The sequence below is a fragment of the Rhinopithecus bieti genome, unplaced genomic scaffold (assembly GCF_001698545.2).
Source record: "Rhinopithecus bieti isolate Rb0 unplaced genomic scaffold, ASM169854v2 scaffold_56806, whole genome shotgun sequence".
NCBI lineage: Eukaryota > Metazoa > Chordata > Mammalia > Primates > Cercopithecidae > Rhinopithecus > Rhinopithecus bieti.
The window spans coordinates 1376417-1388222 of record NW_016823424.1 but is presented as its reverse complement, the minus strand read 5'-3'; the positions used below and the strand labels follow the sequence as shown (position 1 = coordinate 1388222).

Below are 11806 nucleotides of genomic sequence, written 5' to 3'. Positions count from 1 at the left end.
TATGGCGGAAGTGAGTTGTCCCGGCTGAAACACCACAGCGTTCTCGGTGGTGGGTTGAATGGACTCGTCCACATAAGGGGGATCATCATCACCATCAAATCTTAAAATCCAAGACATAACCACGAAAAGAGCAGCCCCCAGACAGAGAGCAACACATAACTATCTGTGTGTGCTCCTGTGACTACGGGATGATGTGGGCGGCTACATGCATGCGAGGACCCGGCCAGCCGGGTACGTGCCCCCTCCGGGGCCACGGGATCCGGTGAGCCTCCCGGCGCGCGGGGGGCGGCGCGGCTTCCGGTCCCGGCTTGGCCTCCGACCCAGGTGGTCTGGAGCCAGCCGGGAGAGTGGTGGCATCTCAGAGGCTGGTTGCGGACGGGGGTTGGGGGAGGTGGGAGCTGTTTTAACCGTCTCCCCCCTCTCCTGTGCCGGCGTGGGCATCCCCTGGGGCGGCGGAACAGGGGCGCTCCTCCAGCTTCCGAGTCCAGCCAGCCTGGGCGCGGGGCGCCGCCGCCGAGACACCCGAGGAGTCCGCTCTTCCCTGATTACGTGGACTGTGGAGGTTCGCTCGTAGTGGCGGCGGGGGGTACGGGACCCGGGCGGGAATTCCTTCCTGCGTCCGTCCCGAGTCTCTTGATATGAAGCCAAGTAAGCTTTCTGGTTTTGCTTTTAGCCGGCCTCTTGTGGTTCAGCGCCGCGCAGAGGTTGACGCGTACCTGCGGAGGTCGCACCTGGGCGTGAGGAGGAGGAGGAAGGGCATGAGCCGAGCTTGAAGAATCCGTGCTCTAAACTCTACACTCAAGGTGGGAATTGGCGCACCCTGTGCTCCAACCAAGCTTGAGAAGGCAGCTGTTAACCTCTGCAACTCGGGCGGACCAGAGGGACGAGACTTTCCAGACCCTACTCTGGTGGGCCCTGCTGCTCACTGCTCACTGTGTGGTGCAGGGGACAACAAGGTTTTCACAGACCAAATGTGGCTGCTGTGGGAAGGAGAATGGGGTTGGTCAGGACTGACTTCTTGGAGGAGTGGATCCTAAAATAGCACGTAGAGTGAGGGAGGAGCCCAGGCTTGGGGCACAAGTGAGATGTATGGCTTGTGTGAACGATTGAGGGGGACACAAGAGGGAGAAATCGTGGAAGAAAGGGAGCCAGACCAGAGCCAGGAGTCTCCAGATGGGAAGAAAATTGCTGGATGGAGTGGAACTGGAGGGCAAAACGAGCAAGAGAGCCCTTTTCATTCTTGATCCAAGCATGTAGGAGAAACTAATCTAGCAACCCCTGGAAGGACCTGGAATTCCTGGGTTGGGATGAATTGAGCAGTTGTTTTGTACAAAGTACTAGGAATTACCATTATAGTGATGAATGGAATATAGTCTCTGCCCTATAAGCAGAATATAGGAATTGTCTGCCTATATTCTGTGGTAGAATATAGGCAGTGGTAGAAACAAAAACAAAACGTGATGGTGCGTGATAGTACAGGTAGACGCGAACTGATCGCCAGGTGAGAGGCAGAGCTGGCCTGATCTCTGTGCAGTCCACAGACTGTTGCCCTCTATCCTGTACTGAGCAACAGTTTAAAAGGGGACAGACACAAACTGAAATATATTTTTTATTTTCACCGTCTGTCAACCAGATGAGTGAAATACACTTAGAAGAGAGCTGCCAGGATTCCATGCAGATAAGATGTGATGTGGAACAGGCATGTTTTTGAGGACTGGGGACCTTCAGCCTGTAGAAAGGGTGAGGGGGTGGTGGAACAGCTACCCCTAAATAAAAACTCACTTGTGGAAAAGAGGTGAGACGTTATGTGGCTTTGGGTACCAAAACTAAAACTAAAAGTAGTTTGAAGCACTAAGTGACAGATTCTTCAGTAGAAAGAATAACTGGACTGGGTGCGGTAATCCCAGCACTTTGGGAGGCCGAGGCAGGTGGATGTCTTGAGCTCAGGAGTTCGAGACCAGCCTGGGTAACATGGCGAAACCCTTTCTCTACCAAAAATAGAAAAAATTAGCCAGGTGTGGTGGTGTGCACCTGTGTTCCCAGCTGCTGGAGAGGCTGGGATGGGAGCCTGGGAGGCGGAAGTTGCAATGAGCAGAGATTGTGCCACTGTATTCCAGCCTGGGTGATGGAGTGAGACCCCATCTCATGAATAAAATAAATAAATAAATCAAAATAACTGAATAGAACTTCCTGAACATTGAGTGGCTGTTGTGAGAGCTAGTGAGTTCCCTGTCAGGGGAAGTTTGCAAGTTGAATACTCTGAGTTATAAGGAACTTGAAGTTCCCTCTCCCTCTGGGCATGTATTTAGTTATTTACTGTGTTCTGGTTCTCAAGTCTCTTGTCTCTCCTTCCCACTCACTCTACCACTACTGCCGTATAGCCTTGCATCATCTCTTGGCAATAACAATGTACTAATGAATACTTAGTGGATGTTTACTACTTGTCAGATACTGCTTTTAGTGTTCTATACATGCTAACTCATTCAGCCCTCAACCCTTTCAAGGTAGCCATTATTATCTCTTTGGTATATATGGCAGATAGGTGTTAAGTAACTTGCCCAAGATCATGAGCATGGAGCAAGTGGCAGACCTGGAGTTCCAGTCCAGGTTGTATGAGTTTCAAGTCATCGTTTTTAACCACTATTCTACTGTATTTTACATGTGTTACCTTAATTCTCACTACTATCCCCATTTACAGATAAGAAGTTCAGAGAGGTTGAGTGATTTGCTTAAAGTCACAGAGCAAGATGTAGATGAGGTGAGATTCAAACCCAGGACTGTAGGGCATGAAAAACCCCCACACCTGATTATGCTGCTTCTGTAACTACGTCTACTGTAGTGGTCTTTAACTGACTTCCCTGCCCAGCCTTTGTGCCTTAAATCCACAAGTTTTTACCCTGGAGTCTGTGGATGTGGGTGTCCCTAGAAATAGGTGAGATTTGGTACGTGTGTGTGTGTGTCATGTTTTTAAAGCCCAGCCTTCATGGCTTCATTGACTTCTCTGAGTAGTTTGTGACACCAATACAGTTTAGAGCCATTCTTTGCCCTTTAGCCAGAGGTACTTTTCTTTTTTTTTGAATTTATTTTATTACTTTGTTATTTATTTATTTATTTATTTTTGAGACAGGGTCTCACTTTTTCACTCAGGCTGGAGCACAGTGGCATGATCTCAGCTCACTGCAGCCTCAGTCTCCCATGTTTAAGTTATCCTCCTGCCTCAGCCCCTCAAGTAGCTGGGACTACAGGCGCCTGCCACCAGGCCCAGCTAAGTTTTTGTATTTTTTGTAAAGATGTGGTTTTATCATGTTGCCCAGGCTGGTCTTGAACTTTTGGCTCAAGTGATTTGCCTCGGCCTCCCAAATTACTGGGATTAATGTGAGCCACCACATCTGGCCCAGAGGTACTTTTCTGATGCACAGATTTGATCTTGGCACAGTGCGCTGCTCTTAGGACAGAGTTCAAATGCCTTAACCTGTTCATTCAAGGTCCGAGGAAATCAGACTTGTCTTTCTGTACTTCTTGCTCCCACCCTGTACTCTCTCCATGGTGATAATGTTTAGTTGCCTGCTTTTCCTTCATTCTGTCAGCCTGAGGGCAGGGGCCGTGCTTGCCTTTGATGTCTAGTACTTGACAAAGGTTGCACAGTGAGCATCTGCTGTAAACTACACTGAAGGTTGTAAAATGGAATCCCGGCCTGTCATTTGGACTGATAACTTTGAAGCTCTTGCGCTTTCTGATCCTGAGAGTTGATGATTCTCTGATAGTCTGTCCTGCCAAAATGCAGAGAAGGGCCAGTGGAGGCAGAGGCCGAGCTGAGCCTAGAAGGAAGTGAACAGATAACATGTGGACTATTCTTGTCGGCATTCTGACCTGGGCTCCTCTTGCAGGGTGGCCCTTGGGTAGGGTGAAGATCCCCTGTCTTTATCCTTGTTCCCCACCTTGGTGTGGGTTACTGGGTGCAGGATGAACTGTCGCTCGGAGGTGCTGGAGGTGTCGGTGGAGGGGCGGCAGGTGGAGGAGGCCATGCTGGCTGTGCTGCACACGGTGCTCCTGCACCGCAGCACGGGCAAGTTCCACTACAAGAAGGAGGGCACCTACTCCATTGGCACCGTGGGCACCCAGGATGTTGACTGTGACTTCATCGACTTCACTTATGTGCGCGTCTCTTCTGAGGAACTGGATCGTGCCCTGCGCAAGGTTGTCGGGGAGTTCAAGGTAAGGGTGTGGCACAGTGGATGGCCGGGCCTCGGGTGCCCTCCACCCCAGCTTGCTGTTGAACCAGCCTCTTCTTCCTGAGTGTGTGAATCGGGTTCTTTCAGGTTCTGAGAAACAGGCATGTTGAGAGCTCTTCAGGGGAGGGCGTGTGCGTGCGCGTGCATGGTGGTGAGGGAGGGAGACACTCATAAATGTGCTTGGGGAGAGAAGGAAGAACAGGAAGCTGAGCAGTGTTGGCGGCCAGGTCCCCTGGGGCCATCCTTGCTTCTGTGGTCTTGACCTTCTCTCTGGCTACAGCTCTCTCTGCTTCTGTTTCCACTTTTCCTTTCCCACATGAAACTTCCCCACAGGGTGGCTTGCTTGGCTCAGGTGGCTGCCATCCACAGGTCCGTTTTGGCGGTGTGGCATTGTGTGCCTGGGTGGAAGAAAGATATGGAAGGGACATGGCCGGCTGCTGCTGTTGGTCACCTCAGGAGGTGGAAGTGGTAGTGTGGTTTCTCCTCTGGTCTTTGTTCAGAGTCACAGTGTTTGACCATTTCATTGAGTGGGTACTTTTAAATTTTAAAGTAGTGATGATAATTTTTCTTTTTTCCTTTTTTTTTTTGAGACACAATCTCACTGTGTCACCCCAGTCTTGGGACTCCTGGGCTCGAGCAGTCCTCCCACTGTAGCCTTCCAAGCAGCTGGGACCACAGGTGTACACCACTACCACCATGCCCGGCTAATTTTTTTTTTTTTTTTTTTAAGACGGAGTCTTGCTCTGTCGCCCGGGCTGGAGTGCAGTGGCCGGATCTCAGCTCACTGCAAGCTCCGCCTCCCGGGTTTACGCCATTCTCCTGCCTCAGGCTCCCAAGTAGCTGGGACTATAGGCGCCCGCCACCTCGCCCATCTAGTTTTTTTTGTATTTTTTAGTAGAGATGGGGTTTCACGGTGTTAGCCAGGCTGGTCTCGATCTCCTGACCTCGTGATCCGCCCGTCTCGGCCTCCCAAAGTGCTGGGATTACAGGCTTGAGCCACCGCGCCCGGCCCCGGCTAATTTTTGACGATTTTTTTTGCCAGGCCTGGTGGCTACGCCTGTGGTCTCAGCACTTTGGGAGGCTAAGGTGACCAGATTGCTTGAGCCCAGGAGCTCAAGACCAGCCCCGGAAACATGGCGAAACTCCGTCTGTACAAAAAATAAAAAATTAGTGGGACATGGTGGCACATGCCTGTAGTCCCAGGTGCTTGAGCAGCTGAGGTGGGAGGATTGCTTGAGCTTAGGAGTTCGAGACTGCAGTGAGCCATGATCACGCTACTGTACTCCAGCATGGGTGACAGAGCAAGACCCTGTCTCCAAAAAACAGAATTTTTTTTGTAAAGATGGGGTGTCACTGTGTTTCCCAGGCTGATCTTGAACTCCAGGCTGGTCTTGAACTACTGGCATGAGCCTAAAGGCATCTGCTCTGGGGTTAGAACACAGGGGAGCTGTGTGTCTGACTTTCATTCCATAAATACTTGCAGAGCACTTCACTGTGTTGAGTACTGTGTGCTCATTGCAGGGGATTGCCCAGTGTCAGGCGAAAGCTGTCCCTCATTGTCCCCCCAAACCCAGAAAGGGCAAGTTCATCAGCGGTTTCCCAGTCACCCTCAAGAGCAGCAGCATCTTTCAGCTCTCTGTCCTCCAGGTGTCAGTAAGAGGCAGGTGGAGCAGAGTGGTGAAGAGCATAGGCTTTGGAGCCGCACTCTAGCACCCAGCAAGTGTGTGACCTTGGGCTAGTGGTTCCACTCAAAATTGGAATAGTAATCCTACCTGCCTCAAAGGGTGTGTGCACTGCAAGGACTGAATAAGTCAAATATGCCCAGTGTTTGGAACAGAACCTGGCACACATTAAACATTACAGATAGCCATTCAAGGTTACTTGACCTTGGTTTGTCAATGAAGGAGAGCCTCTTCCCTGATGAGTGTGGTTCAGGATTTCAGGCATCCTTACCCTCTGGGTTGGCATTAACTCAGATAGAAAGGAGCTTCAGGGTCCTGGCTGCCCTACGAAGAGGAGTATGGGGCCACGCACACCCATGGGGTGGCAAGGGCAGAATCATTGGACTGGATGGTCCTGTTTGCTTCTCAGGGAAGAAGAGGGAGAAGCACCAGGTCTGGTCTGTCCTTCAACTTCCCTTCCCCATTCTGTTGCTTGGTTTCCCTCTTTGAGCAAGGATCACTGGGCTCTACAGTTCCCTCTTCCTGTGCTCATAAAAGAGACTGTGAACTGGGCGCAGTGGCTTGCAACTGTAATCCCAGCGCTTTGGGAGGCTGAGGCAGGAGGATTGCTTGAGCCCAGGAGTTCGAGACCAGCCTGGATAATGTGACAATACCCCATCTCTAACAAAATTTAAAAAATTAAAAATTAGCCAAGTGTGCCTGTAGTATCAGCTACTCAGGAGGCTAACATGGGAGGATCGCTTGAGCCCAGGATTCCGAGGCTGCAGTGAGCCATGATTGCTCCACTGCCCTCCAGCCTGGGTGACAGAGTAAGACCCAGTCTCTTTAAGAAATATCGAAAGAATTTTGTTTTTTTTTTTTTTTTTTTTTTGGAGACGGAGTCTAGCTCTGTCGCCCAGGCTGGAGTGCAGTGGCTGGATCTCAGCTCACTGCAAGCTCCGCCTCCTGGGTTCACGCCATTCTCCTGCCTCAGCCTCCCGAGTAGCTGGGACTACAGGTGCCTGCCACCTCGCCCGGCTAGTTTTTTTGTATTTTTTAGTAGAGATGGGGTTTCACTGTGTTAGCCAGGATGGTCTCGATCTCCTGACCTCGTGATCCGCCCGTCTCGGCCTCCCAAAGTGCTGGGATTACAGGCTTGAGCCACCGCGCCCGGCCAAGAATTATGTTTAATTGGCAGTGGAGAAGACAAATAGTTTACAGGGGAAGAGGGAGATGTTGATGAGGTGATTAGAACATTTTGAAGGATATGGGCTAAAGGGGTGGTGTGGAAGGAGAAGGCCCTTAATGGAATGTAAAGGTGAAAAGCAAGGATTTAGAAATCAGACAATCCAGATTCAAACCCTGGTCCAGCCATCCATAGGCATGTGACTCTTGCAAGTTACCTTACTTCTCTCAGCCTCATCGTGCCTTGGTGAAAGCTCATGGGGTTGTTGGGAGGAGCCAGTGGAATTGTGTATGTTAAGTTCCTGGCACAGAATACGTGCCTGCAGACCAGTAGTTATTCCTGTAATATCAGTTCTTCACCAAGCTGGAGGAATTGGGCTTGGAGACAGATTTTGTGGGTTTGCTTGAACTACACAATTTCAGGCTGGCAGTTTGCTATGTCACTTCACCCAAATTGTTTACCCTCTCCCAGTCTTGTTTCCTTGCCATCCCTGGATGATTACTAGAGCTAAGAGAGCATAGTTCCCTGGGGTGTGGGAAGCAGGCCCTCACAGGTGGGAACTCAGAGGCCTTGGCATGCTCATTCGTTCCCTTCTTCCCCAGGATGCGCTGCGCAACTCTGGTGGTGATGGGCTGGGGCAGATGTCCTTGGAGTTCTACCAGAAGAAGAAGTCTCGCTGGCCTTTCTCAGACGAGTGCATTCCATGGGAAGTGTGGACGGTCAAGGTACATGTGGTAGCCCTGGCCACGGAGCAGGAGCGGCAGATCTGCCGGGAGAAGGTGGGTGAGAAACTCTGCGAGAAGATCATCAACATCGTGGAGGTGATGAATCGGCATGAGTACTTGCCCAAGATGCCCACACAGTCGGAGGTGGATAACGTGTTTGACACAGGCTTGCGGGACGTGCAGCCCTACCTCTACAAGATCTCCTTCCAGATCACTGATGCCCTGGGCACCTCGGTCACCACCACTATGCGCAGGCTCATCAAAGACACCCTTGCCCTCTGAGCCTCGCCGGATCCCTGGGAGCTCCTTGATGAGTCCCAGACCTTGGCTTTTGGGGATTGTACTATTGGGCCTTTGGCTCTGCTGCCTGCTTGGGGTCGTTGGTGAGACTTGGAAGGGGCAGCCCCCGCTGGCTTCTTGGTTTTGTGGTTGCCAGCCTCTGGTCATCCTTTTAATCTTTGCTGACGGTTCAGTCCTGCCTGTACTGTCTCTCCATAGCCCTGGTGTGGTCCCCCTTCTTTCTCCACTGTACAGAAGAGCCACCACTGGGATGGGGAATAAAGTTGACAACGTGAGTTTGGGCTGAGCCATCTCTCCCTTTTCTTGTTTCTGCCCTGATGTGTTAATACTTTCTGCCACTCCTGTGAGGACACAGGTGTGTGTTGAGGGCATTGCTCCAAGATGAGAGGGGTGGGTGGATGGGATTAAAGATGTATTAAAATGGACAGATTTTGCACTTGACTGGCTATTCACACAAAGCAGGTGTTAGCCAGATGTGGCCATAGCCAATCCCATGGTAGGGTGAGGGTCTGTTGCTTTTGGATGTGACTGAGCTCCTCCTCCCCCGCCCCCCCCTCCCCCCACCAATCGACTCCCTATTTCAACACTTCCAAACTCACTTTCCTCTTTTTTTTGGTAAACTTTTGTTTTGCAGATTATTTTATCACCCAGGTATTAAGCCTAGTACCCATTAGTTATTTTTCTGATCCTCTCCCTCTTCCCACCCTCCAAAAAGCCCCAGTGTGCGTTGTTCCCCTCTGTGTGTCCATGTGTTCTCGTCATGTAGCTCCCACTTACAAGTGAGAACATGTAACGTGAGAACATGTTGGTTTTCTGTTCCCGTGTTATCTCCACCTTTTCTAAGGAAGCTGTGACATCCCTGGCCTTCATGTTGTCTGGTCTTGCTTCACCGTGGCCCCAGAGAGTACCTTCTCTGTCTTCATAGAGCACACAGATCCCCATGTGCACCAGAAAGGTCATTTGATGTGGGTCATGCCTGGAGACAGATTGGCCAACTTGAGACAGTCTGGTATCTGGTGACACTTTTTCCAGCTTGGGCTGGCCATTGCCTCCATCACTCAAATTCATTTCTATACCCGCATACTCAAGCCTCCATTGTGTGCTGTGCTCTCATCGATACAGTCCATGCTTTACGATGCTTTTTGGCTGCTTCTGGGCCAGTTCTAACCAGACTAAATGAGGTATGTGTAGGGAGGGATGCTAAGGGAGAAATGGGGTGGGAGTAGGGTATCTTGTCCATGGTCCTGGAGCAGTGTAGGTAGTCAGGATGACCAGGAAGTGTTTGCACTTGGAATGCGCTTTTCCCATTCCAAGTTACCCTTGGCCATGTGATGTTTCTACTCTTGATCTCTGGGTCATCAGAGAGTTGGAGGACTCAGGAGGGGGGTTTATAGTTGAAGAAGGCCGATTTCTAGCAAGTCCCTGATAGCATATGACACCCCACTTGGCCTGCTGCAGTCTGGGGACTCTTCTTGTTTTCCTACCAGACGGCCATCAGCTAATCTAATCCCTTCTGAGGGGACTGGTACAGGTGTTGGCTGGCAGTGACTTTATTTTTTAAAAGAGGACTCAAGGCTTGCTACAGAATTTGCAACAGAATTGTACAAGAATTGCTACAGGTCCAGCTACAGACCTGGCAGGAGGGTCTTGCTTCTCTGTCCGCTTTTCCAGTCTTTCTGCTTTTCTGCAGCTGAACTCTGCTTCACTCTCCCACCCTGGCTTGGCTGTGGGACACCTAGCTGGCAATGGGCCACCCTGGTAGACAGGACAGTAATATTCCCCTCCCTTATGGCATTGCGATTTTCTGAAGTGGGGGACTGATTTATCCAGAGTCAGGACTGGAGTCCTGCTGGATCAAATCTGTGCTCTCCCATTGGTCTGTAAATGTGACTCTCCTTGGCCTATGGGGCCTGAGAAAAGGAGTGGAGGTGGGCCTTGAATTCCCCATGCTCTGCTCTGCTCTGCTCTGCTGTACCTGAATGTCTCCCTGCTGTGGAGTGTGCAGGAGGCATTGGCCTGCTTGTCCAGCTCCAGGAGGCTTCTGAAGGGGATGATGGACGAGGAAGGGTGGGACTCACTCTTATGGCTGCCCATGTGCCTCCTGGCTCAGCAGCCACCTGGGCCACCTAGCACCATAGAACTTTGGTCTCGGGATAAAAAACTCAAGAATGGGGACAATCACCTTTGTCTTGTGTCCTGCTCAGAGGGGCAGCACCCCAGCCTGCAGCTGGGATGGGGTCTGAGGATCTTCTCAGGGCTCTGCCCAGATGTACCTCTTGGCCCACTTTGAGAAGGGGAGGGGCTCTTGGGGACACGGCTTCAGGTTTTGGCTGACTGGACTCTCATGGGGGTGCCTGTGGGCCTTGGGGATGAGAAGAAATACGGTGGGCCCCGCGTCTGGGCCTGTGGAGAAAGGGCTATAGCCACAACGGCTGGAGCTCTTTGTCTAGGAAGTGCCCGAGCGCTCTGCGCAAGGGGTAGGGGCGTAGGGCGCCTGGGGTCCGCCCCTTGGTTCCCTCCCCGCGACGCAGCCTCCGGCCCGCCCGCCAGTCTGGGCTCCCGCACATCTGGCGATCCCGCCACATCTGGGCAGCCGGCGCTGGAGCATGAACGGCTCTCAGGCGGGCGCGGCGGCTCAGGCCGCCTGGCTGAGCTCCTGCTGTAACCAGTCGGGGTCGCCGCCGGAGCCCCCCGAGGGGCCGCTCGCGGTGCAGGCGGCGGTGCTTGGCGTCCTGTCCCTGCTGGTGCTTTGCGGGGTCCTGTTCCTGGGCGGCGGCCTCCTCCTCCGCGCCCAGGGCCTGACAGCGCTGCTGGCCCGCGAGCAGCGCGCGTCCCGCGAGCCCGAGCCCGGCAGTGCCAGCGGAGAGGACGGCGACGACGACTCCTAGGTGCCCAGCTGCGCTCGGAGGTCGCGGCCTCCAGGCGTCCCCTGACTCCGAGCGGTCCAGAGCATGCCCGACGGCTGCTGCGGTCGCAATCCCTTACCCTAAGCGGCGCGCCCCACACAGGTGAGAGGGAGGGTAGCGGGAGTGTGGGCGCGGGGGTCCGGGGGCCTACAGTAGCTTCCTTACTGAGGAGGCTTCTTGGGGCGTAGCAAGGCATCTGTCTGGGGAATGGGCTCTTCAGCGACTCCGGTTCCCAGCTCTGTAAGTCCACGGCCGGCCGGTGGGGCTGCAGCCACCCAGGTGTGCGGAATCAGGAGGAGGCCGCCCCGCCCGGGATTGTGTCTCCTGCAGCTCTGGCCCCCTCCTCCCATCTTAAATGTTCCAGCATTAAGCGCTTTTTCTAGGAACAGAGGCTGCTGTGTAACTGTGGGGTGGTTGTGGAGGCAGGAGGATGACAGAGGAGGGAGTCTAGAGGCCACAGTGTGCTTTGGGGGCTTCTTCCTTAGCCCCCACCCTCAACCCCACGGTCTGCATCTGCCCCGGCCCCTATAGGTCCTAGGCCCAACTCTGCGGGCCCCAGCACTGCCTACTCCACGGGGCTGAGGAGATAGGAAGACAGCGCCAGCCTTTGGCCTCAGCTGCCTGAAACCTTTTCCCTGGAAGGGGGCTTGTGGGAGATTCCTTGCCTGGCCTCCCTCTTGAGACAGGGAGAGGAGTGTGGTCATGTTAGAGGGCAGAGCCAGGGGCCTGGGTGGCCCTGGGGAATGGGGAGGTGTGTGGAAGGCCCTTCCCTGGACCCTGCTCAGGTCGTGGGGGC

The 11806-nt window shown here is 53.0% G+C and overlaps 2 protein-coding genes across 2 annotated transcripts in view; both read left to right on the top strand.

Annotated features, from left to right (window-relative positions):
- The first annotated feature begins 272 nt into the window (after nt 1–272).
- Nucleotides 273–8390, top strand: ATG101 (autophagy related 101). Its single transcript, XM_017861550.1, has 4 exons — nt 273–562; nt 674–803; nt 3888–4215; nt 7682–8390. The coding sequence occupies exons 3-4, from the start codon at nt 3964–3966 to the stop codon at nt 8084–8086; spliced, it is 657 nt and encodes a 218-aa protein (XP_017717039.1). The 5' UTR covers nt 273–562; nt 674–803; nt 3888–3963; the 3' UTR covers nt 8087–8390.
- Nucleotides 8391–10305: 1915 nt separating this feature from the next.
- Nucleotides 10306–11806, top strand: part of LOC108521609 (uncharacterized) — a 4882-nt gene continuing 3381 nt past the window's right edge. Inside the window, exon 1 of the mRNA XM_083287434.1 lies at nt 10306–11112. Coding sequence (XP_083143560.1) covers nt 10711–10992 — 282 coding nt within the window. The 5' untranslated portion in view covers nt 10306–10710 and the 3' untranslated portion in view covers nt 10993–11112. The remainder of the gene's footprint in view (nt 11113–11806) is intronic.